Source organism: Spermophilus citellus, assembly GCF_964194105.1.
Source record: "Spermophilus citellus genome assembly, chromosome: 12".
NCBI classification, from domain to species: domain Eukaryota; kingdom Metazoa; phylum Chordata; class Mammalia; order Rodentia; family Sciuridae; genus Spermophilus; species Spermophilus citellus.
Window position 1 is genome coordinate 44085485 of NC_138198.1, and position 27366 is coordinate 44112850.

At 44.2% G+C, this 27366-nt stretch overlaps 1 protein-coding gene across 1 annotated transcript in view; it reads right to left on the reverse strand.

The window, feature by feature from the left end:
• Nucleotides 1-26181, reverse strand: part of LOC308631625 (nucleotide sugar transporter SLC35D2-like) — a gene marked incomplete at both ends in the record, with an annotated part of 64613 nt that extends 38432 nt beyond the window's left edge. Inside the window, 6 exons of the mRNA XM_081263004.1 lie at nucleotides 3438-3506; nucleotides 4257-4328; nucleotides 7351-7418; nucleotides 13481-13567; nucleotides 15388-15421; nucleotides 25829-26181. Coding sequence (XP_081119130.1) covers nucleotides 3438-3506; nucleotides 4257-4328; nucleotides 7351-7418; nucleotides 13481-13567; nucleotides 15388-15421; nucleotides 25829-26181 — 683 coding nt within the window. The remainder of the gene's footprint in view (nucleotides 1-3437; nucleotides 3507-4256; nucleotides 4329-7350; nucleotides 7419-13480; nucleotides 13568-15387; nucleotides 15422-25828) is intronic.
• Between the last annotated feature and the right edge of the window lie 1185 nt (nucleotides 26182-27366).

Below are 27366 nucleotides of genomic sequence, written 5' to 3' on the forward strand. Positions count from 1 at the left end.
TTGGCCTCAAAGCCTGCCTGCTTTTCCTAATCAAATCCACATCCAATGCCAGTAACAACCTAGCAACACTTATACGGCATATTTTCCCTTCTCTGCTGGAGAAAGGTTAATTTTGCCTCCAGACAAAAAGAAAACCAGCCAATTGGGTGGCTTCAACTTAATTACACAGAGCTTACGACCCAGGGACTGTACCCATCCCCCTGCAAGCCCTGTCTTGCTATCTGGAAGTCAGCGTGATAACTGGGGAACCCTGACTCTCCAAAGGGGAGACCCACCAATGGCTTTGCTTATTGCTGTGAACAGGGCCATCCCCAGGGTGCAGCCCTTGTGGGACAGCAGGGGAGTGACTGGGTAAGAGGGCCCTATGAGGACATGATACCTCCATCTGCTGCCAAACAGTGCCCTGTCCATCTAAAGGGCAAGGCAGACACCCCCAGGGTCTATAAAACTCTTCCCAAGCCATCCTATTCCTGTGGTTTTTGAAACAATCTTTTTTTTAAAAAAATAATGCCAATATAAAAATGTTTGGGGGATATGACATAGATGTTAGAGAACAGTAATTGATATATGATGGGATTCACACACTTGCACTTCATCCTTATAGACAATACCAGACCCATGTCAGAATTCACAACTATCAACTTCCAGGGAAGATAAACTTTCCCTCTATCCTGTTAGGTTCAGTACCTGGGGGCCTGTGAATGAATGAATATATGAATGTGTGAATTAACATATGTATGTATGGATGGACAGATGGATGAATGGATTGACAGGATTTCACTAAGTTGCCCAGCTACCCTCCCACTCCTAGCCTCAAGCAATCCTCCTGCCTCAGTCTCCTAGAGGTGTGGCCACCACAGCCAGCTGGGTCTGACTAATTGACAAAAGACAGATCAACAGGAAAAAAGGAACACAAACCTTATTCGAATTTTACATGCACGGGAGTTCACAGAAAAGTAAAACCCAAAGAAACAGCTTGACAGGGGGACTCACATGACATTTTAACAAAGGATAGAGGGTTGGACATCAAGGGACAAATAAATTGTGGGAAGTGACTAGGAAATATGCAAGGGAAATAACGGAGGAGAAAGGTTGTTGGGGTTTAAGGTGTGGATTCATTTCGGTGCTGCCCGGGGGCTCTCTCTTCAGTGAGAAGAACTGCCCTCCTCCTCTCTCCAGTGCAGAAGGGGCCACCTCCACAAAGACATTTATGCCTGACTCTGAGGCCTCCGTTGATTCTCAGTTGCCTTTAGCTCAAAATAACCTTTATCCCAAGGTGGCATATTGTGTGGTGGCATATTTGGACTCCCCCGCAACATCGAAATAAGATCATCTCCAACCAAAGGGAACACAATAGAGAGGCCAAAACTGCATCAAAATCTGCATGCCAATTAAATCATATTTTTGCTTGAGACTTCCACTGGTATTACCACCTACAAATATCTTTGTGGGAATGCAAATTGCTTTCAGGTTATTATCATACATCAGAATTCTCCAGTTCCATCACAATAAGGGGATTTTCCTCAAAGTAAGGGTCTTTACATCTCTTGCCCACTCACGCCTGACTCATCATGGAGAAGCGTCTGCGCTCCACAACACAGCAGAGTTGTGTTAAAACAAACGGAGGCTGGGGTGCAGCTCAATGGTGGAGCACCTGCTTAGTGCGAATGCGTCCCCGGGGTCCATCCCCAGCACTGCACAAAGAAACTAACCTGACTTTGGCTTGAGGACGTCTCCAAGGGAGAGTCCTCACACGATGCACCACAACCTAGCTTAGTACCTAGACTAACTGACTGAAAGCCGAACTTTGACAACACACAGCTGAGTCTCAGCCCATCACCAGGCTTGAGTCAGTTGCAGGCAGTCAACTCTTGAGACCATGCTCGGATAAGGTGAAGGCTCAGTCCAGCTGCCTCTGTGCCTCACTTCCATTTTCCATCCATAAGGCTGCCTGGTGCACTGTTGGACGGAGCTCTCTGAGTCTACGCTGGCTCTGAGAGTTACAGAATTTCCAGACTGTTCCTTTGCTCCAATACACTCTGCTAAATTTGTCTAAAGTGTTTCTGTTAACAGCTGGATAAGGAGGAAAAGTCAGGAGTCTAGAGGCATGGGGAGAAGAGGTCTGGAGAGGCTGAAGGAAATTCCCAGAGTCCTCAGCCTCCCCATGTTGGGGGGCCAGGGGTTCCCAACAGCCATGTTCCCACACCCGGCAGGGTGACCTGGTCTCAGGTGTCTTACCTATCAGTCATTTAGGCCAGTACTAAGTGCACAGAAGTGTGAGTGATTTACTTGCTATATAATCAGAGCAGATTCATTGCTGTCATTTAGAGTCATCTGAAGATGATTCTACTTCAATTTTTTCTGGCCATGTGACTTGCTTTGAAAAAAAAATGTAGGAGGAGGAGGTGACACTTGGAACTTCTGGACAAAAGCTTTACTTTACTTTGCACATGAGGAAACTGATGCCCAGAGAAATGAGAAACAGCTTAGAACCCAGGAAATTTAACTGCAGGCATACATTAGGCACCATACTATAAAAGACAGGAAGCCAGGCACACACCTGTAATCCCAGTGACTCGGGAAGCTGAGGCAGGAGGATCAAGAGTTCAAAGCCAGCTTCAGCAAAAGCAAGGTGCTAAGCAACTCAGTGAGACCCTGTCTCTAAATAAAATACAAAAGAGGGCTGGGGAGGGGGTTCAGTGGTCAGGTGCTCCTGAGTTCAATCCCCAGGGCCCACACCCCCCTCCAAAAAAGACAGGAATCTGAGTATTCTATACACTTGCAAATGCAAACTTAGACTCCTCATTCCTGCTTTTGCATATTAACAATTAATGAAACCATTGGCTTGTGTCCCAAACATACAACACGTTTAATGACAGCATTCTACCCCTGGGGTCGTCATACTCCAACAGTGTTGGCCCACAGCCCAAAACACTTCATGACAGCTCTCTCCCTTAGATACCTCTAAGGATATAAAACAACACTCAAGGGCTTCATAAATCTGTTCTGGGATTTTCTGATGCTGGAAATTGAATCCAGGGCCTCATGCAGGCTAAGCACACGCTCGACCACTGAGCTACACCACCCCCAACCCAAATCTGTCATTTTTCATCAAATACCTAAGCACAGTGCAAGTAAAATTTTTCAATTGAAGATATTTGGTAATAAAATTAAGTAGTTACTACTTTTCTGTGAAAGAGAAAATGGCTGTGCTAATGCTAATGTCCGGCGATGCTTGCTGTATTCATGCTCAGAAATATTCTGGCCACTGAGGGAGCCCATCGGGCACTCACAGGAACACTCGCAGGATGGCATGGGGATTCCACTGACCTCAACAGCTTTGCCTCCAGCTCGTGAATTCAACTGCAGCCAGGTGGAAAATGAAAAACTCAGGAGGGGCTGGGTCTATTGTCAGAGGCACAAAGAAAGAGTCTTACCCAGCTGCTATGAAAGCCCCCAGGATGATGGTAAAGACACTGGCCACGATGCCCAATGAGTACTGTTTCCTGTGGAAAATGAATAAGCAGGAGAGGAGGGGGCGGGGTAAATGTGGATTCTGTTTTTGAAACAAACTGAACCGAGGTATTAGGCGATTTACCCCCCAAATCTGACAATGCTTCATGTAGAAAAAGTTCTAAAGTGTTTATAATTCAGACCAAAATTATTTCTTAGACCGTTTTCTTAATTTAATCATAAACTGGTATCTCTGGTCACAAGGGAGCTGCTGGGACAAAATAGGGGCGAGCCTGCTGCTAGGTCCGGTTTGCAGGGACTTGGATGGAGCATTGGAAGGTCAAGATAAAATTCAATACTAAGGCTTAACACACTGAGCCATCCACTAAATTTCATTCAGATAACCTTCACAACAAAATTAAAAATTGCCCTTTTGAATGCCAGCTTGAATATCCTCATGAGAAACTTTTACACCAACGTTAAAAAATGAATTCACTCTGATGTTCTGTCACAGTCACTGCATCAGAACTGCTTTCCCTGATATCCCGCCCCCTGTCCTCCACGGACCACCTTCCCTCTCTATTCCCTCTGCCTCCCCGGACCTCCAACTGTGTGAGGGTGATCGATTTTCCCTTTATAATTTTCTACCATGAACATGTGTTATTTGTCTAATGTAAAATGAAAGACTTAAGTCAGCCACTTGGAAAGAGGGCTGGATGGCTAGAATCTGCCAGGTAAAAATACTGCAGGGGACAGGGAACACAGGGGAGGAGCGGGAGGGGGGGGGAACAGAAGTCACCCACCTGAGGACGATGGTCTCCAGGAGCAGGGTGAGCGGAATGGTGAACTTCCTGAGCACCGTGAACATGGGCAGGCTGTTGGGAAGAGGGGCAGGCAGGCGTCAGACTCCCAGGGCTGGTTCTCCTTGTTGCTTTAAACAGGTTTTCGACTTTTAATTAAGCCCATTCATTTTTCAACTTAAATATATCAACCTGAATTCTCCTGTCGACCTTTAATAAATCATGCTAAGTAATAAAAGCAAACAGATGAAAGAATTTCATGCCCCTTTCACATGCAGACTCAACACAGATCCTAAGAAGGTCTCAACTGGCTTCCTTTTCCTTTTCCTTTGGAGAAACGGACAAGCAGATTCCAAAATTCACATGGAAGCTCAAGGGACCCCGGAAGTGGAACAGGAACAAGGCACTTTCCCATTTCAAAACTCACCACTAGGCTGTGATGACCCAGCCGTCAGCACTGCGTTCAAGGTCACACAATCTGCTTCCTACTGGTTTACATATGTTATCAATGAACCAGAAATAAGGGTCAAGAAACAAATCTCTATAGCTGCGGCCAACCAATTTTCAATACAGTGGAAATTGTACCTAGATAATACAACAAAAAAGGAAAGAACAGTGCTTTCCACAAAGGTCTGAAAGGTTGGCTGGGACAAACACACAGCCACGTGCAAAAGAACGAAATCCGAGTCCTACCTCACACCATACACTAAAAATTACTTCAAAATTACAAGGGCCTGAATATAGGAACTAAAACTATAAGACTCTTAGAAGAAAGCATAGCAGATCTTTATGACCTGGGGTCAAGCAAAATCTTCTCAAATACAACATTAAAATTACAATCAACAAAAGAACACATCGATAAATTGATAACAGAAAAAAGAAAAAAAAAATAGCTACATTGGACCTCGTCAAAATCAAAAGCTTTCACAAATGGATGCTGAAATGACACAGATGTATATGCAGTGGAGGATTATTCAGTCTTCAAAAGGAATGAAATTCCGATATGTGCTACCACATGGATGAACCTTGGAAACGTCACTCTATGTGAATAAGCCCACCAGAAAAGGACAGATATTGTGTGATCCCAGTGAAGGACAGCAAATTCAGAGAGACAGAAAGTAGAACAGAGATAACCAGGAGGTAGGGGATGAGGGAAAGAAGGAATTACAGTTTAATCAACAGAGTTTCATCATGGGATGATGAAAACGTTCTGGGAACAGATCGCAGCTGCAACTGCACAACACTGTGAATATACTTAATGCAACTGATCTCTGCCCTTAAAATGTAACTTTTGCAGCTCAGGAGGCTGAGGCAGGAGGATTGCGAGTTCAAAGCCAGCCTCAGCAACTTAGCAAGGCTCTAAGCAACTCAATGAGACCCTGTCTGAAAATAAAAAATAAAAGAGGGCAGGGCACGGTGGCAATGCCTATAATCCCATCAGCTTGGGAGGCTGAGATAGGAGGATCATAAATTCAAAGCCAGCCTCAGCAAATTAGTGTGGCCTAAGTAACTCAGTGAGACCCTATCTCTAAATAAAATACAAAAAAGGGCTGCGGATGTGGCTCAGTGGTTGAGTGCCCCTGAGTTCAATCCCTGGTACCAAAAAAAAGAAACAAGAAAGAAGGAAGGAAGGAAGGAAGGAAGGAAGGAAGGAAGGAAGGAAGGAAGGAAGGAAAAGGATAGACTTTTGCAAATCATCAGCAACCAGAGACTGGAGCACAGGAAGCTAAGATGTGAGGCAATTAGGGCAAGGTGACTGCTCTGTCCCCAGAAGGAAGCTCGAATCCCCAGAGACCTTCACAGGGGCTGCTCCACCTGGGGGTGAAGCAGCACCACCACCGGTGGCCTCCTTCGGCCTCCTCCCACCTTCCTCCCACCCTCCTGCACAAATGCCCCTCTGTTTCTGACACCCTTTGCACAGACCTCTCTTCTCGTCCTTGGGTCTTCCTTCATGTGTGTTCAACGAGACTACACAGGTCACACCACATTTTCTGGTTAACAGATGGCTTTGTCTTTCCCAGCCCTCATTTTTAGTTTTTTTGCAGTGCTTTTTTTGTTTTGTTTTTGTTTTGGTACCCAGGATTGAACCCAGGGGCGCTTAACCACTGAGCCACATCCCCAACTCTTTCTTTTTCTTTTTTTTTTTTTTTTTGAGACAGAGTCTTGCTAAATTGCTTAGGGCCTTGCTAAATTGCTGAGGCTTGGGCTGGGGATGTGGCTCAAGCGGTAGCGCACTTGCCTGACAAGCGTGCGGCCCGGGTTCGATCCTCAGCACCACATACAAACAAAGATGTTGTGTCTGCCGAGAACTAAAAAATAAATATTAAAAAAAATTCTCTCTCTCTCTCTCTCTCTCTCTCTCTCTCTCTCTCTCTCTCTCTTTTAAAAAAAAAAATGCTGAGGCTGGCTTTGAACTCACCATCCTCCTGCCCCTGAGCTGCTGGGATTACAGGTGTGCACCACCTTGTGAGGCTTTTACATTGGATTTTTCAGCAAAAGTAATCAAGGGATACTGAAATCAATGCAGTGGGAATGTGAGAAGCAGACGGTGCACAGCTGAATGTGTCTGTTGTTTATTCCCCGATCAAACCCAACAAAACGTTCCTGCTTTTATATGAAACCAAAAATTATATACAACCATATTCACATAAACAAATCTACCCAGATAAATCAGGGCTTCTTTAGCTTGATGTCTACAGAGCTCATGTTCTACACTGAAATGTAAATGTATGAATATAAGCTTTTTAACATTCCCAAAGGGGCTGGGGTTGTGGCTCAAGTGGTAGCGTGCTCGCCTAGCATGCGCGAGGCACTGGGTTCAATCCTCAGCACCACATAAAAATAAAATAAAGATACTGTGTCCACCTAAAAAAAAAAAAAAAAAACTAAAAAATAAATATTAAAAAAAAAAACATTCCCAAAAACATTGGCCAATTCAACTCAAAACTATAGCTTCCTTTCTTAAATTACTAAGTAGAATTGCCTTCTCTATGTGGCCCAAGGGAACCAGGGCTTCCTGCAAAATCAAACTTAGTTTTGCAACCACTGGAAGAAGATGGGTTAGTCAGCACCCCGCCACCCGTCTCCCTCTCCGTACCTTAATTTACTTGTGTCTGATAATCCACTGAGGTGGTTTCCGACGTAGAGGAGAGGAAAAGGGAACAGCTTCAAATGAAATATAGAAAGCAAGACAGAAAGAAAATTTGGTTAGAAATCCAACAGTATGCCTTCCTCTGCATATAAAAATGGTAACACTCATTTTGAACAGCAGGCAAATCATGTGGGTTCCTTTGTCTGCTCAATGGTGGGTTTTCCAGAATCTAAAATATTGTGAGGGGTTTCTCTGTGTGTTTCTCAGTAGATAGGAGAGCAGTGACATCGTTATCCAGGGGCGGGCCAGGGGGCACAAGGTAAAGAAACTGAACCCTTGACCTTGCCCATTTTAACAGAATATTTACCTAAAGGATGTGAACAAGGAACTCTCTTACAGGGAGACCCAGGTTGGACTGGTGAGTTGAAGATGGCTATCTGTACTTTGTGGTTAGCAAAGGCCAGAGATAAGGTGTGCCGATTCTATCTGTGCGTATATTTACTCCTCTGGACCAAGGCAAAGCCTCCTGTCTCTTACTGAAAGGTCACCAGGTTAGTGACCCTTTCAAGGTGCATGCTGGCCACATTACTTTGGAGTTACTTTACCTGTTTTAAAGGTCTACAGTGATTAAACATCTACTAAGGTCAAACAGGGTAACTTCTGTATTTGAATTGGGTTCACCACGCACTGAGCTCTTGAGCTATTTTCCAATTGTCAAGAGACATACTATATCAAATATAGGAGAAACCCTCAGAATGTAAGATCTAGTCTTGAACCCGGAAAAGAAAGTATCCTTTCATAAGATCCTTTGGTAACTCAGCACTTATTAACTGATCTAATAGTCCACAGCTATCAAGGTGAGGCCAACATTGCTTTTTCTGCTAATAGGACCTTAAGCACGCCACTCAGATAAGATATACTTTGAAAGGTTTTGCAATACTGCCATCTACCAAAAATAGTTATAAAGTTTTATGAGCAGATTTGACCAAGAAAGAGAATATAAGGAAGATGGGATCATGGATCTAGAAAGTTCCCCTTTACTAGTTAAAATTCTGGCTAACAGCCTCCAAATTACTCAACAAGAACAAAGCTGGCAGGATCATAACCTAGAGGATCTGGGTATCGAAAAGGACCCGTGAATCTCATTTCCATTTATAATTCAATATAAAAACAATTCTGACTTCTAGGTTCTGGTAACAGTAAGTTAGATTATTTATGCTAAAATTCCTGGCTGAGAACAATTTTTTTAAAATGTTAGATTAAATAATTTAAAAATCTTCATAAAAGAGCTGGAAAGACAGAGAGGAACCCCTTGGCCAAAGATAAAAGGAAAAACAGAACCCAGAGACACAAGGTCAGCCAGAGGGCGGCAGAATTCTATCTCCACTGTTGAGCCATGCTGGAATTCTTCCCCTTTCAAAACCAAAGGTGAAATTTAGACTTCTCCAGATGTTAAAAGAATTATAACAAATCTAGTTTTGTAGCTTTTAATCGGCTTTCTTTCAATTTTAGAATTGGGAAGCCATCTAGACCAAAGACGGTTCAGAATGCCGGGCCCCACCGTGGCGCAGGCCCCATGTGGAAGATGGAAGTGAGGCCCAGCAACAGGCCAGTTGGTTACAGTTCAACTGGTTACAGCTCCCAGCTGTCCTATTTGGATGCTCTGAACCTTTGTCCACTTGTAATTGGTTGAGACTCAGCTCCTTATTACAAGAGAGGTTACAGTCCACTTACACACCAAGTTAGTTTATAGGTCACTATGTACAAAGAAATCTTTAGGCCAAACTTAAAATATATACAGAAGCAGCTTCAGGCCAAACTTAACCCATTTAACACAGACCAATGAAAACCATGGTAATCCACAGCAGCAGATCATCACTAACGTAAATTCTACAGGAAGCACTCTGACCAGTAAGAAAAAGCAAAGTGTGAGATGCACAAAGAATAGAAAAGGAAGCAGTAAATATATGGGTAGATATAAATAGATATTTATTTTTTAAAAAAGAGGAGATAAAAATATATTGGAAATTCCAAGGTAACTACACTAAAAGAGCAGGAACAGAAAAGTTCTACCCACTTCATATTATTAAACACTTTTATTCACCAGGAAGATTTACCAATTTAAAATTTTAAGCAGCTAGTGATATAGACTCAAAATTTAAAAAAAAATGAAAACAATTCTAAAAACCCTGACAGAAAAGCCAAGAGAAGAGTCAAGTCCACACTCTCACAGGTGACAGGACAGTCTCTCCCATCCCATGGGCTCTTCTTTTTTTTCCTCATATAAAAATAATTGCATTTTTAATAGTTGAAAGCTATTTGACAGAACTTTCTTTTTTATTATTCTAATTTGTTATATATGACAGCAGAATACTTACAATTCATATTATATAGAGAGAGCACAATTTTTCATGTCTCTGGTTGTATATGAAGTAGAGTCACACCATTCGGGTCTTCATACATGTACTTAGGGTAATGATGTCCATATCATCCCACCATATTTTTTATCCCCATGTCCCCTCTCTTCCCCTCAAAATGTGAGCCAGATTCAATACTTTAAAGATGTCAATCCTGCTCAAATTGATTTATAGTTGCAGTGGAATCCCTTCCATCCAGAGGTAGAGCTTATGTCCCTTCTTAAATTTGGGTGTAACTGTTATGACTAATACAGATGATATGTGACCTATGAGAAAAGATCATAAAAGGCAATGCAGTTGGGGTCTTGCTTGCCAGAACTGTCACCCTTAAAGGCTGTGGCCTCCAGATAAACATTCTTAACCCCTTGCCCACCATCTTGTAAGGAAGCCCAACTAGCCTACACTGGTGACCATAAGGTGAAACTAGGAGATAACAGTAAGAGAGATTGAATGACCAGCCTCCAGCTGCACTAACCAATTCCTTAATTAATTCAGTTCTAGCCACTGTCTGTTTACCACTATATGGGAGCCCTAAACCAGAACTGCCCAATTGAGCCTTTCTGAAACTCTTTAATTACTATGAGAGATAATACAATGACTATTGTTTGAGTCACTAAGTTATAAAGTCAAAATAAGTGGAAAGTATCTACCAAAAACCCCACTTATTGATGAACTAGTAAAAGCTTTCCCTTTGAGATCAAAGAAGCCCATTGTTACCATTCCTATTAACAAATACTATATAGTAAAACAAGTAAAAGAAATAAAAATTAGAAGGTTGAAATAAAACTATAATTTTTGTTGTTTACATAAAAACCCAAAGGAAGCTACAATAAATCATGATTAATATTCCACAATTTTCAATTCCAAAACAGTACAGAAAAGTTATTATATAGTATGTACCTCTAACTTGCCAAATAATATATTTTTAAAGATGTGTGTGTTTCCTATATCATCTAGAAATGCAAAGGGCCAAGAACAGGACGGGAAGCCTTGCTCTCCTGGATATCAACACTTTCCAAAAGCTACAGTAATTAAGAAAGTGTGATGATGGTGCAGAAAACACAGACAACGGAAAGAGCAAAGGCGGTCCAGAAACAGACCCATTCCCATGTGATCAATGGTGCTGTGATACAAATGACACAACAGAGAGGGCACATTTTTCAATAATCTGTGAAAACTGAGTATCCACAGGTGGGGGATGGAACTGGACCTTCACCATATGCAAAAACCAGTCCCAAATGCATTAAAAACCTAACTCTGAAAAACCACATGCCTCTTATCTAAAACAACAACAACAACAACAACAACAACAACAACAAAAAAGAACCTTGTGATTCTGATGAGGGTAGGGAAAGATTTCCTAAGTAAGAAAATTAATGATTAATCAAAAAGACTGATGAAACTGAACAGCATTAAAATTAACAACTCCTCTTCATTAAGATGCATGATTAACAAAATAAAGATATAAGGCACAGAGAGCAAAAATGCACCCTAGAGTATCGTACACAACTAAGAGAATTCTCCTCAATAGTTTTTGAAACACATACACCAACCAGAAAAAAACAAGCTCAAGAGGAAAATGGACAAAAGGCTTGCAGAGCCCTTCACCAAAGAGGACACTCAGTGGCCACTGAACAATGAAAAGGTGCTCAGCCTCCTCAGAGAACAGGGATGTGCAAATTAAATCCCACCAGATCAGCAAAATCTAAAACAATTAGCCAACCAAAGATTGGCAACAGGGACTCTTATGCCTGCTCATCAGGGTGTGAGCTGGTGCCTCTCTGGAAAGCAGTCTGACCCCATCGGCCAAATTTAAAGACACCAGGAGGAGCCAGCAATTGCACTCCTTGATGTACACACAGAGAAACTGGTGCATACGTGCTCTTATGACCAGAACCTGCTGTCCCCTCCAAAGTGACAGTACTGGAAATAGGGCCATGAAAGAGATGATCAAGGTCATATGGGTGGGGCTTTTATCCAATAGGACTAGTGTCCTAATAACAAATGAATAGACAGCAACTGTGGGCACCCACACACAGAGGAAAGGCCACATAAGGCTGAGAGAGAAGGCAGCTCTCTGCAAGCTAAAAAGTGAGACTGAACCAGAAATTAACCCTGCCAGCATCTTCTTCTTGGATTTCCTGGTGAGAAAATACATTTCTGCTGTTTAAGCCACCCAGTCTGTGGCATTTTGTTTTAGTAGCATTAGCTGACTAACACATGTTTACTGAGTTTCGACCCGAAGCATGTTCAGAGAAGTACTTTTTGTTTTTCCTAGCCCCTAAACTGGAAATAGCTCAAATTATCACAAACAATAGAAAAGATAAGTAAATGAAAATAGAAGATACAGCATGGATAAATCTAATCACAATATCAAGTGAAAAAAAGTAAGATACTAAAAAATATAGAGAGTTTGATTCCCTTTACATAAAGGGCAAAAACAGGTAAAATTAGACTATAGGATTTAGGGAATGTATAAAATTTTACAAAGAAAGCAAGTTATTATGTGCCTGGGGATGTGTCTCAGTGGTAAGCTTTTGCGTGGCATGCTAAAGGCCCTGGCTCCCTCCCTAACAACACACACACACACTTACAAACACACACACACACACACACTCACACACTCACACAGTTATTACTTATAACATTCAGAATAGTGGGTAATTTGCAGTTCCACTTCATGAGCTAAGTAATCATTCTCAAGGGTAATTATTCACTCAATTATCTATTCAAGCATGATGACTTATTCTCTATGTATCGTACATGTATGAAAACAACTTTTAATTCTGAAAATGTTTAAGCTTTATACTGCATCATAGAATAAGTACAAGCAAGCCAACGACACTCTAGTTTCATTCATACTGGTTAGGCTGATCTATATCCTGTGCCTTAACATTTTATTTTTCTCCTTTTGCAGAAACCCCTGATCACCGCTGTCATAATCATGTGCTATCTGGTGACTAACCCGGTATCAAGGATGCCGGCTTGTCTCAGACCTTAGAGACACAGGAGTAAACTAACCACATGCCATCCACCCTCAAGGGGCTGCTATCTGATTATTTCTCCTCAAAGCCAAATGCCGTCATCCTCATTTAATGTCACCTGACATATGGAATTAATTGCCTGTGGAACTAATTGCCCACCTAATGTCTGGCACTCTGCAACTGTTCAATTAAAGTGTGTTTATTTCATAATCCCAGAAGAAATGGTGGACCTCATGATTCTAATTCCACATGGAAAAAAAAATCTCCTTTTTTTTTTCAACATTTATCCAGCTGTATTCTCCATTCCACTCATAGTTTCTATCAACAGGGTCTACAACTGAGAACAGGGAACAGTAGACTAGAACCAAGGGCCAAGTCCAGCCTCTTGTATGTATAAATAAAGTTTTATTGGAACACCACTGCACCGACTCATTTGCATATCATCTAGAGCTGCCTGCAGTTGCAATAGAAATGATCCAGCCCATAACCAAAACAGTTTGCCAATTCCTGGTTTAGAATTTGGTTGTTTCAGAAGACACATAGTATTAATGTTAGGTGCTAAACACATACTTTAACCATTACTGCATTACCTAAATGGACAACTGCAGGGTGCATATCTTTATTAAGACCTTTCCACCTGGTCTAAACAGGGTGCATAGAACCAGGCTGCTCTCTCAGGTCAATTTATAATTCTAAATTATTTTCACATCTTCCATTACTGCTTCCATCACCTACCTTTACAGAAATTTTCTTGTCAAAATCAGGGAAATTAATTATTTTATTTAGCTTGGACATATACAGTATCATTATGGTGGCTGCCATCTAAAGGAAAGAAGAGAAACTTTAGCAAAACTCTTGGAAAGACTGCTTGAGGTACAATGACATTATCAGAAGAAAACATACAAAAAAAAACCCACAAAAAAATCACTCTCCAGGTTCCAGGAAGAATAAGTAAATAAATAACCATTTCACAGAATGCTAAAACTGCTTGTCTTGCTACTAGACAGATTCCACCAGACTACAGCAAAATGTCCCACATGGAGGAGTCTCTCTCTCTCTCTCTCTCTCTCTCACACACACACACACACACACACACACACACACACACACTCACACACACTCTCTCTCAGAGATCCAGGAACAGTGACAGTGGAGAAAGGGTATGTTATCCCTGACACTGACCACAGCTGGTGAGGCCACACATTGATCCTGGACCACATTTCCCATATCTATGCACATGCACCTTCCCCCAATACAGGCCAGTTCAGGGGAGAGAGGAAAAAAAAATTAGGAGAGTTACACACTTAAACACTACTTTTTAAAAAAATCCTATTTTTTCTATAATACAGAAGAAAAACTTAGAAGAAATGAACAGGAACAGGAAAAAAATTTAATGGGTTTCTTTGTCTCCCCAGGCTAGTTGGCATAGCAAAAATATCTCATTCACATCCTGTAAATATGGAACACATGTAATTGTAAACCTTCCACACTGTTATTTTGAGATAAAAGAAAAAAATTTATAAAACTTTTATTATCATTTTTCTGTGCAAATTTTAAAACTTATTCCATTTTATTTATACTAGGTTGCAAAAATTTAAGAAATGCTTCAACATGACTGTAATTCAAAGGTTTTTTTAAAAAATTTTTTGTTGTTGTAGATGGAAACTATACCTTTATTTTATTTATTTATTTTTAGTTGGTCCCAAGGATCAAACCCAGTGCCTCACATGTGCAAGGCAAGAGCTCTGCCACTGAGGCACAACCCCAGCCCCAAAATCTTGATCCTAAGAAGTTTATAAATAATACTTTCATAGATTTGTGTAACTCACACACACACTCTGAATTATAATTAGTCTTCATATTTTTGTTTCACTTCATATTTCTTGAAGAAATTAATAGTTAAATATGCAATTCAGACTTTTTTTTGGTGGTGGTCCTGGAGGTTGAACCAGGGCCCTGAGCTTGCTGAGTTCCATCCCAACCCTTCTTATTTTTCATTTTGAGATGGGATCTTGCTAAATTGCCCCAGCTGGCCTCTAACTTGTAATCCTCCCCAAAAGCTGGGATTACGGGCGTGCACCCTCAGGCCCACACATGTGTTTTTTTTTTCCCCAGGTCTAATGGTCTCTTCCCATAACAAGCTACAAATCAGAAAGGCATATATACTTGAGCATAAACTAATGGGCTAAAAAACATTGGATTTTTTTTTTAATTTGGGGATTATCCAAGGCTCTACTACATACTCACTGATCTTTTTTTAAAGTGCTTTTTTTCTACAACTTACTCTATCTCCCTCCCTCCCTCCCTCTCTCTCTCTTTAAAAAAAAAAAGGGCTGGGGATGTAGCTCAGTGGTTATGTCCCCCTGGGTTCAATCCCTGGTACAAAAAAAAAAAAAAAGGATTTTCTTTTAAAGTTTCCTACATGACACTGATGCAGGGACCACATATATAAGAACCAATGCTGTAGGGGAAAAAAAGAAAATTTGTGTCAATATTTCATATAGTCTCACCAATAATCCCATGATCCTCTGGCTTCACCCAGCTATATAAATTGTTAAACCATAATCTTAAGCAAAAGCACTTAAAATATTGTCATGTACACCAATGACCTGTTAAGAGGCCGATTTATTTTTTTCACTTACCTGACCAATTCCAAGAACAATTGGTGATGGGAAACTACAAGAAACACAGAATAATAAATCAGTTTAGCATCAGAAAAATGTGAAGACAATATAGAAAACATAGTGACAAGAATTACTAAAAAAGCTTAGACAATGGAAACAATACCAGATTTACTCACTTCTCATTTGTTCATTTTTCTTTCCTTTATTAACTGATCATTGTTCAACTTGGAAAATTTCTTTTACCCTTGTATATAAAACGGCTGATATTACTGTTTATGTAGAAAATCTAGAATAGTCTGATGATAAATTATTCAAATTAATAAAAATAACTTTAGAAAGGGCACTGATTACAAGAAGACCTCTACAGAGAGAAGCAGTAAGATGATATTTAAAAAAAAAAAAAAAACTAAAGATTTAAGTAAAGGTCACAGGTTGGAAACTCAACATCATAGTGAGGTCCGTTACCTAACAACTGGTCTATAGAATCAATGCAACCTCAGTCAAAACACCAACAGGAAACTGACAGGTTGATCCTGAAACTGAATAGACAGGCAAACAGCAAAGACAATCTTTTTCCATCTTGAAAAAGAACAAAGTTGTAGGTGTGACTCCACTAGCTGTCAGTATTCATTTATAATAAATGAGATCGTGTGACATTTTGGGGTTGAGCCTGGTCCCTACCTCACTCCATACTTAAAGGGCAGCTCACTACCTGAACTGGCCCATCCACTTTCTCTGGCTCCCAGACATTCTTTCAGAGCACTAAGAAAGCTAAGATCTCCCCAAAACACTTGGTCCTCAATCTGTTCAAAGAGAAAACACACCTGAATCAGGCAGGGTCAGTAAAGAGCAGTGCACTAATCTACCCCATCAGAGAAAATGGAAGGAATGGCTGAACAGAACCACCATGAGAATAAAGTGAACTCCAGCAGAAGTTGGTAGTGCCACCAGGATCCCCTTCCAGACAGAAGCACTCATTCCTTGGATGGTGAAGAAAGCTCCTGTCAAAAGCACCCCACCCCTCCCACCCCCAAGCAACCTGTGCTCCAACGGCCAGTCTGTTGGGAGTCACCCCAGCTCCAAAGACTAACTTCCCCATCCAAGAAGAGCCATCCAATGGTGAGCCCTGCTGGCTCACATGATCCTGTCATCCAATGGTGAGCCCTGCTGGCTCACATGATCCTTACCCACCAATCAGACTAGCCCTGCTGGCTCACCTGATCCTTACCCACCAATCAAAAAGCACCCCATGCCAACTGTCAGACCACCCCTGGCTCTATAAATATGCAGAGCTGTTCCTCAATAAACAGGCATTTTCTCAGATGGCAAGTCTTGATTGTTCTTTCACAGTCTATGCAGGGATCCAAAGGCCGGGGCCTCACCCCAATTCCAGACAACCCTGCAGAGCCATCCCAGTGCAGAGCCCCTGAGATCAGGCCTTCCTGTGACTAGGCCACCACCCAGCTTCTCCCTCTGCCTGTGCCTGTGTCCCAGGAACATCCTCCAGGACACTTCCTAGCATCCCAGAGGACAAGCCTGCAGCACAAAGCAAGGGTAGCAGGCGGTAAAACAGTAAAAACAACAAAACTGAGAAGATGGACAAAGAGCCTAGCTAGGACAAAACTCAACCTGGGGATGAGGACGCTTCCTAGTCCCCCCAGGCTATAGACCCCTTAGTAAGAATAAATAAGCAAGAGCACAACCCTGAAACATAAAACAGCCAAAGGAGATGAAAAGAGGGACTGAGACCTCAGGAATCCAGGTAAGGACCAATCAGCCAGACTGCCACGTGAAGAAACACCTACACAACACCAGGAACCCGACAGCCACTGCTGGAAACAACAGCTCCCGCAGGCCTGGGAAAAAGACATACTCTGCAAAGTTAGCAGGCAGGGGAGACAGGCGGACATGGCCAGCCAGGGCTAACTGCTGGGCCTAGTGCAAAGAACTCAGTAAGAGAGAAGATAATTCAAAGGTAAATGAGAAGTTAGTCTTCCTATCATGAAGGGAAAAATACATATTGAATCTTCATGTCTAAAAGCACAAGAAATTTCAGAAAATCTAGGAAAGCGTGCTCAACAATCCATACCTGTGATTTCCCCATCAAATATTTTGTGGATGAAATATTTTCAGGAAAAAAAAAGAATCTGCACTAAATATGCACAAACTGTTTTCCTTGTCATTATTCCCTAAATGATACAGTATAACAACTATTTACACAGCATGTACATTGTATTAGATATTCTAAGTAATCTAGAGGTGATTTAAAGTATACAGGAAGATATGCATAGGTTATATGCAAATACTGCCACATTTTATGTAAGGACCTGAGCATCTGGGAATAAGGTATGCTTGGGAGTCCTGAATCAATCCCCTACAAACACTGAGGGATAAAAATATTTGAAAATCAACAGTTCTTTGAATTGAACTGCAATTTCTCATTTCTCCATTGAATGCAGTTAAAGTAAAATTTCACACATGAGCTCTCTCCTGGGGGCCATGTCCTGAGATCCTTTCCTCTGTCATTTCCTTCCATCATGATATTCTGCCTCATCTCAAGCCCAGAACAATGGAGTCAGCCATTTACAGACTGAGACCTTTAAAACTAGGAGCCCCAAATAAACTAGTCTGTTCTTGGCAAGTCTTTTGGTCACAGCAACAACAATAGCAACAAATGATTAAAATGGAAATTGGTATGGAGAAGTAGGGTAGTTGCTGTGACTCACCTGATCATGTGGTTCAGAGCTTTTGAAGCTTTTTGGAATTTGTGACAGCAATTTTGAAAAGTTGAGAGATGCAAGCTGGAAAAGTTTTAGATTGTTGTAAGTGGAGTTTAAAAATGGGCAATTCTGGTGTAAACTCAAAAGACCAGAGTGTTGATAGGGCTGTGGACAGTAACGACTGAGCTCATGAGATATCAGAAGAGAAAGATTCTATTGGAATTGGACTAGGGGTCATTCATGTCATATTCAGGCAAAAAAAAAAATTGTCAACATTTTGCCCATGTCCTGAGACTTTCTGTGAGGCTGAATTTAAAGGTGACAGACTACTTAATCTGGTGGAAGAAATTTCAAGGCAGCACAGCAGTCAGGTAGTGGCCTGGATAGTGTTGGCAGTTTTTAGATAAGTTTACTGTGATAATAATTAAGAGCAGAAAGCAGAACAGAAAGATTTGAAAAACTTGCAGTTCGGGCTGGGGATGTGGCTCAAGCGGTAGCGTGCTCGCCTGGCATGCGTGCGGCCCGGGTTCGATCCTCAGCACCACATACCAACAAAGATGTTGTGTCCGTCGAGAACTAAAAAAATACATATTAAAAATTCTCTCTCTCTCTCTCTCTCTCTCTCTCTTAAAAAAAAACAAAAACAAAACTTGCAGTTTATCCAGAAAAGTGAGAGTAATTCTGGGGCTAGGGAAGTTATGGTTGTTAAAGACGTTATAGCCACTAGGGAGATACTAAATACTTTATCCAGAGATAATAGGAAAAGTGGCTTGAGGGCATCTCAAGAATGGACAAGATCACACACATGTCGGGCTCAAGAGTGTAAAAGTAAAAATTCCATTGAGAAGAGACCATTGGGGAACCTGCTTGCACACAGGCTGCTATCTATAGCCATGGTCCCAGGAGACTTAACTACTTCTTGAGATGGTAGCTGACCTTCGCATCAACCATGTGGTGCTGGTTCTGCAGGATTGCAAGATGCCGAAGTTAGAGATCAGTCCAGGCAAAGTGCAGGGCAGTCAGGGCCCTTCAGGCCGCCCCTGAGCAAGCAATGCTTGAAGAAGTAAGAGGAAGTCAAAGTCACAGTGGAGACCCCCGAGATCAAGAGATGCCCATAACATGGCACATCAGCATGTCTGCTGAGAAAAGCTGAAGGAATGGAGCAGAAACAAGCCAAGAGAGAGGCCATGCAGGCTGCAACCAGCAAAGCCATGGGGCAGAACTACACAAGTCCTTGGGATAGAATATCATGGTGCCAGGTGCCCCAGACACCGGACATGGACGTGTCTGCCTGGGGAGGCGTTGGGTCTTGTTTTGGTTCCATCCTTCCTCTCTGTGCCCTTATTGCTCCCTTATTGGAGTGGAAACTTTTACTCTGTCACATATTGGATATATGTAACTTGCTTTTGATTTTTAGAGGAGCTCATACTGAGAGTTTGCCTTGAGCCTCAAGGAGATTTTGGACTTAGACTTTTAGGTAATGCTGGAACTCTTAAGACTATAGGGATTCTTGGAAATGGATTAAATATATTTTGAATAGTGAGATTGGCATATGCCTTTGGGGGCTAGGACAGAATATTTCGACTTAGGTATGAGGTATCCCCAAAAGCTTCTGTGTGAGGCAATGCAAGAATTGTTCAGAGGTAGAATGGTTGGATTGTGAGTTGTAACCTAATCAATGGACTAATGCATTGATATGGATTAACTGGGTGGTACCTGTAGGCAAGTGGGAAGTGAGTAGAGGAGGTAGGTCACTGGGGGCGTGCCCTAGGGTTGTGTCTCTCTCTCTCTCTCTCTCTCTCTCTCTCTCTCTCTCTCTCTCTCTCTCTGCTTTCCATTGCTATGTCCTGAGCTGCTTTCCTTCACTATGCCCTTCTGCTGTGACATTCTTCATCACTTTGGGCCCAGAGGTACGGACTTGACCAACCACAGACTAAATCTCTGAAACCATGAGCCAAAATAAACTTTTCTTCCTCTAAAAAAAGATGGAAAATAAAAGAAAATTTCACAAGTCCACTTGAGATCCCCGACTGAGATAACCCTTCAAATACAACCCACATGAACAGTGGTGGACTGATCTCTGATAGGATGTGATCTGAAGTCCACAGGGTAGGCTGTGAAGTCCTCCTGCCAAAAATGTTTGCATGGAATGAAATCAAGCCTCCAACTTAACTTTCTAAGGATCAAAGAAAAGTAAGTGGACCGAGACTTCGAAACATAATTCATGTTCCATAATGTGAGATATTTTACCAAACAACTGACCTGTTTTTTTTCCAAGACCATATGAAAAATGAGGTGGTGTTAGAGACCTTTTCAGATTAAAATAAACTGAAAAGACATAACTGCATGCTTTGCATAAGCCTTTTGTTTCAAGTGGTTTTTAAAAATCCATGAGAACAAGCTGGGTACAGTGGTGCATGCCTGATATCCCAGCGGCTTGAGAGGCTGAGGCAGGAGTTTCGCAAGTTCAAAACCAGCCTCAGCAACGGCGAGGTGCTTAGTAACTCAGTGAGACCCTGACTCTAAATATAATACAAAATACAAAACGGCTGGGGATGTGGCTCAGTGGTCAAGCGCCCCTGAGTTCAATCCCTGGTACCCCTCCCCAAAAAAAAAGAAAGCCAAGGAAACATCTGGAGACAAATAGGATGATTATAGATGAGGTGTTAGATTATTTTAGGACAGTGTTGTATTTGTGAAAATGGTACAGTGTAGAGCGTCCACGGGTAGGGGAGAGGACAGTACACGTCCCCAGGCCTGCAACCTGCCTTCAGTGGTCTCGGGGGAGGGAGTACTTTGCTCTAGGGCCATGCATGCGGGAGTCCATTGTACTTTGCTTTCTATGTCTCCGTATGCTTGAAACTTCTCATAACAAAAGGCAAATACCTGGACATACCACTGCGTCCAGCTCTCTGGAATTTTTGAACTGAATTCTTGTAGGAGTGGATGAAGTGGAGGCAGAGTGCACACGAGTCTTTCAAGAGTCTGACTCTGAAAGGCCGGGAGACCCGAGGCAGGCGTGGGGTCAGGGGGAGGTGTATGCGAGGAGCAGCGTTTTCAAGCTGGTAGAAGGGGAGCCACCAGCACAGAGGAGAAAGGGAGGAGTGGAGGAGGGGGCTCGACCTTCCTCCCACAGGAAGACAAGGCCACACTTCAGCAGGAAGGAGACAGAGGGGTCTCATCTGCCAGTTTCTATTTTCTCAATGAAGTGTCAGAGGAGAAGGGAGGAGGGGAGGCGCATGGTGGGTTTCAACGTGAATCAGGATGCATAAAAGAGTCGTTCTAAGACAAGAAAAGCAATCTGCAGGTCATCAGGACGTCCCATCAAGGGCTGTGGTCACAATCTAAAGTGGAACCCGCCAACACAGATGTGGCTTTCCACCCAGGACACTCGGAGCCACTCCAGCGTTAAAGGAGGAGGGTAGGTGACAAGGACATCCACGGACAGAGAGAAGGGATGCTCCCTCACCCCTCCAAGAGCAGTTTCCAGAGGGACCAGAGAAGTGACACCAGGAGAGACAGATAGGGCAAGAAATGAGGCAGGAGGAGGCACAGCAGGGTCAGGGAGGGCACACCTGCAGCAGATGTCCTGGAGAAGGCACGGTTCTGGGAGCAGCTGCAGGAAGTGCTGGGAATGAGGCCAGAATGGGTCAGCACATGGATTCTGAAGTCTGGGGAAGGCTGACCAGGGTCCAGGTGGAGAGGAAGAAGACTCTGGGATGGGTCACCAGAAGGCACTCAGGAGCTATCACAGAGGGGACAAAAGGCAGTGGAAAATCCAGTCTCAACAGATCATGAGCCATGGGGAGCCAAGAGGATCCACCTCCAATGGCGGCTCCCCCTCTAGGTGTCAGAGATCCAGCTTCTCCTGGGTGGGCAGAAGTGGGCAGCGTCTCCGGGAAAGAACCAGGTTTTTACCCAATTAAGAGAAAATCAGGTGTTGGTTTTTGCTTTTTAACATAGCCCTGGAGACTCCCATTCAATAACTTTTATAAAAACCTCTCCAAGTGATTCAGGCACCCAAACGGGTTTGGAAGCCACTGTGTTAAAGGGGATCAAAACCCTGCGGTGAATCATGAAGTAAACACAGCAAATACTGAGCAAATATTTGTTAGACTGTGTTTCAGTCAGCTTTTCCACTGCTGTGACTAAAAGGCCTAATAAGAACAATTTTAGAAGAAGAAAAGTTTATGGATGGGGACTTGTGGTTTCAGAGGTCTCAGTCCCTTGATGGCCAACTCCATTCCTCAGGAGCAGAACATCATGGCGGAAGAGTATGGAGGAGGAATGTGGCACCTGGAAGCAGAGAGAGCTCTGCTCAACAATTTGACAAAATATATACCCCAAAGGCAAGCCCCCAGGGACCCACTTCCTCCAGCCACCCCCTACCTGCCTACAAGTACCACCCAGTATACCACTCAGATTAATTCATGGTGGGGTAAGGATTCATAACCCAGCTATCTCACTTCTAAACCTTCTTGCAAGGTCTCACACATGAGTTGCTGGGGGACACGTACCTAACAGACTGAGTACAATTAAGTTCCATATTTTTTAGTAAGTATCATTAGTGAATTCTCTCATGGCACAGACAATAGCATTAAAAATAGAGAAAAAAACACAACTGCAATTATAAATCACCTGCATGATCCTCAAGAACCTGATACCAAAGAAGCATGAGCATAACCACTGGCCACGGACTCTCAGGTGACCTTGCTTTTTCTCCAGTCCCATCAGGTTCTCATAGTTCACATCCTTCCAAAGCCACTTTTTCCAGCCAGATAAATCTAGCATGACAATGAACTAAAACTAATAACTAGGGACACCCATCAGTTCTGTACCCTAATCAGAATCAATCTGCCCAAAATGAAGGGGGGGGGAAATCCCCGAAACTACATTCCCACGACCCTGTGAATGAGGGAACTAGCAAAAGGTCCTTCTTTCTGTCCTCCACACAAGATTCTCTCCTCAAATAGCTCATGCTTGGATCAGATTTCCACCATTTATTGTTGAAACAAATCACCACAGCCTTCCTCCCCTCAAAAACATGTGTCTCGCGCATTTTGAAAGAAGAGAACTATGTTGTTTGAACAGAGCTATCCCACTGTATGACATATTGCATTACAGAAATGTGAAAAATGTTTACTTACAAAGGTTACAAGGGCTCTCGCCTTCCTGGGGCAAAAACTCTATTTGCTTATTTTTTTGTAGTGCTGGGAATGGAACCTGCGGTCTTAGCGATGCTGGGCAAATGCTCCACCCCTGAGCAAGGGTCCCAGCCCTGGCTCTCAATGTTTTAAAGTGTGAAAAGGCTGCAGCATGGATGTCTCATCACGGTTCTTTCTGGTGGAATGTTGTCCTGCATCTTCAAAGCGTTGACCAGGGTTTACAGGCCCCTCCTTCCAATAAGAGGAAACTGTGTTTCTAGAAGCACTAACCCCTTGGCCAATCAGCACCCACTCACTCCAGGACACAGGTGGGGACTTATTCCCAGCCTTCCTTTGACATAAGTACTGACCACTCTCAATGAAGCCTGTCAACAACATTCTCTTGTTTTAATCTTGTAGGTGTGAAGATTTCTTTTATCCTTCCTTAGCTTGCACTCTGTGTGTGAAATGATCTAGGTTTAGGTTCGTTTCAATTTCTTTGAGGCTGGGTTGGTGTTTTCTGTGGACACCAGGGAGCAACCTGCAGCACACAGCCTGTTGGGATGTGGATCTGAAATGTTCCCCAGAAGCTCTTGTGTTGGAGGCCCAGTCCCCAGTGCAGCAGTGGTCAGAGGTGGGGCCTTTGAGAGGTGCCTGGTGGGTCAGGAGGACTCTGAGCCCATCTGTGGATCCATCCATTTGCAGGGTCAGATGCAATGGGTTTGGGGAAAGGGTCTGTCATAAAGGAAAGTCTCTGCTTCCTGGTCAGCATGAGGTGGGCAGCTTTGTCCACAACAGGCTCCTCACCATGATGCTCTGCTCACCACAGGCCCAGAAACAATGGCCAGGTGACCCTGGACTGAAACTGTGAGCCAAAATAAATCTTTCCTCCTCCAAATTATTTAGTCTCAAGTATTTTGTCACAGAAACAGAAAGCTAAGTAGCACAAGGTCTGGTAAAGAATATCTACAACTAGGCCAGGGCTGTATCACAAGACCACCAAAATAAAAGACAGCCACAGGGTCACCCAAAGGTACCCTACCTCTACCCCTCCCCTCCAGTCAGCTGTCCCCCCCGACGTTCACCTAGGACACTGCAACAGCCTCCTCCCCTGATCAGGGGATCAGGGGATCACCCCCTGCAGCTTGTAACCCTTTTTATCACACAAATTATACCATGTCTTTCCAAGGTTAAAGGAACCCCCACCTGTATTTAGACTAAAATTAAAACTATCACTATCTCCCTCTTCACCCTGGTCCCTCAATATCTGGTGTGATTGTGGCAGCCTGAGTGACTAAGACTGCTCTGCTTGACACTCCTCCGGCCTCCCATCTCACACAGGCAGCGTCCTACACTGTCTGCCTAACCATCCCTCTCAGATGTTCTTCCCCCACCTCCCAGAGTGGCTCCCTCACTCCACTGAGGTCTAGGCTAAAGGTCACCTCTAGAGCCCTAGCGGCCAATGATTTCATAAATCACACCTACCTAGGAAGCCTCCATACACACTCAAAACCACAAATTCCCCCACACTCCCTAACTGACTTTCTGCAGTATTTTCTTCTCCAGAACCCTGGCCACATCTGACATCTTAGAAAGGTACAGTTTATCGTGGGTCCAGTGGGATCTCAGCTCCATGGGAGATTAGCCACCTGCACCTGAGGTTCACTTCCACTCCCGGGCCTGGCGCGGAGCCTGGTGCAGGTGCACGTTAACATTACTCAACAGACCTGGCGGCAGTCCCTCACTCCTGGCCCTGGTGGCCTTCTCCTGTCTCCCGCAGCAGCTGATCAAGTTCATGGCCACTTCTGCACACTGCACTTGCTGCCCCCTCTGCTGGGGACATCCCAGCACCAACCTCTGGGGTCATGTCTGAAATCGCCTGGTTTATTCTCAAAGCTGCTTGTTTACATTGAGATATTGCTCAGTAAATATCTGTTGGAGGCACAACCTGGGAGCTCAGGGGCCTTGGTTTTCCCAACTTTAAAACAAGAAAGCCCAAGGGGCTCTTAGGTCTCTTTACGCATTTTTTTAAACCTTAAATTCGCAAAGCACAGGATAGTTTACAGACTCCACTTGTGACAAGCCTGGCCAAGCCCCGGGACGTCATTAACCTTGGTAGTCATCTGAGCGAACTGCTGACTGGCCCTGGTCCGAGGTTTAAGTCCACAGCCCTTTCGGACAGCGGCCGAGGCCATCCGAGTCACGCGGGACGTCGGTGCTCGCCAAGGGCTCAGGGAGCACAGATTGCGGGTTTACTTCACACTAATCCAAAAAGCGACATCACGCCTACTTCTGGTGGTTTCCCTGTTTCCAGGAACGTGCTGGCGGGAAGGAGAGGTCGGCACTGGGCGCCCATCTCAGGACGGTGACAGGGGCAGGGACGGATCTCCCGGCTCCCGCAGACCTGCTCGCGGCTGTGGGCAGCGCGGGCCTCCGCTCCCGGGCTCCCGCAGCACCGGGCGGGCCCGTCCTGAGACGGCCAGCGGGCCCCTCCGCTGGGCGGCGACCTCGGGCCGGAGAAGGCCGGTCCCTGCGCGGGGTCCCCCCGCCCGCCCTCCCGCCCGCCGCGGCGCCTCGCGGACCCGCCGGCCTCACCCGTAGGCGGTCAGCAGCGCCTTGTTGACCAGCACCAGGAGGAAGGAGCAGGCGCCGTAGAAGAGCGCCGACAGCACCCGGGCGCCCCGCGAGGCCGGCCGCCCGCCGTCATGGCCCGCGGACCCGGCTCGGCCCGCCCGGCCGGCGGCGCCAAGGGGAGGGCGCGGCAGGAACAGGAGGAGCCGTGGCGCGTCCCGCCCGCCAGGCCCAGCCGGGCGCCTGGCCTCGCCCGCCCGCGGAGCCCCCGCGCTGCCCAGCCCGGCCCGGCCCCGGCGGCGCGGGGACAGCGCTCCGTGAGCCCCGGCGTCGGGGCCTTTCCTGCAGCACCGGCGGGGCGTGTGACTCGCGTGCATCCGAAGGCACCCGGCCCCGCTTGGGCGGCTCACAGCGCCGCCCCCGCTGCCTGGGCCGTGGAAGCCCCCACTTCGTTCCCATTCCGTGCGGCCACTGGCTTTTCTAGAGCCCCACGTAAACGGACGCCCTTCTAGAGGTCGGCTAAGTGGACGCCACCCGGAAGGCTGGTCACATGTCTTTCCATTCACCGTGGGACACTTGTTTCCAGTTCAGGGCCATCACGAACAGTGCTTCAGTGCCTGGTGGGCAGGTGTTTGTGGGTACCGACTTGGGCCTTTGGCAGGTGGTAGGGAGAAGGGAGATGAAGGCTCAGCGCACTTCCTGCCTCTGCGTACGCACTTTGTGGTGGGTTCTGTCCCCACCTGGGGCTGTTTCTTTCCCAAGAGGAAAGCGATTGCACATCAGAGGTTCTAGTTAACTGAAGGAAATCCACCCAGAACTGGTCATGCTAGCCAGCCTACCTGTTCCAGCTTTGAGTGTCCCATGTTTTCATTCTAAATAGTTAACTTTAAAAACCTGTGAAAGTTTAGATTTTTGGAAATGCTAAAGATTAGCAGCTCAGTTGGTAGAGCGCTTGCCTCACATGCACAAGGCCCTGGGTTCAATCCCCAGAGACACACACACACACACACACACACACACACAAGCACACACACAAAGCCGTGGTACAGGCCTGTAATCCCAGCGACTCTGGAGGCTGAGGCTGTAGCAAGTTCAAGGCCAGCCTCAGCAACCTGGGGAGACTATCTCAAGATAAAGAAAAGGACTGGAGATGTGTAGTTCAGTGGTAGAGGAAACCTAACAATTTTCAGTTAAATTCTCGAAGCCTAACTGTATAAATGACAGAATAATTGTTACAGCTATGCAAAAAAGATGCCTGGGACAGAACTGGAATGTAATATAAAATGCACCCAAACACTTTCGATGGAAAAATGTAGAGTTGTCGATCATGTTTCTAGTTTTTAAGACTTTTATATTGTGGTTATATTTATGAGGAAAAATTATAAAAACTTCAAGGATAACCATATACTCTTTAAGCTTTAAATTAAAATAAAATTTTATTCAAAGCATCTTTTAAAATTACAGCATGTGTATTCATATGCTGTTAAATCTGCCAAACTACAACTTAGCCACGTGAAGCATAAAACACTTCAAAAGTTTGAATGTAAACCACATTTTTAAAA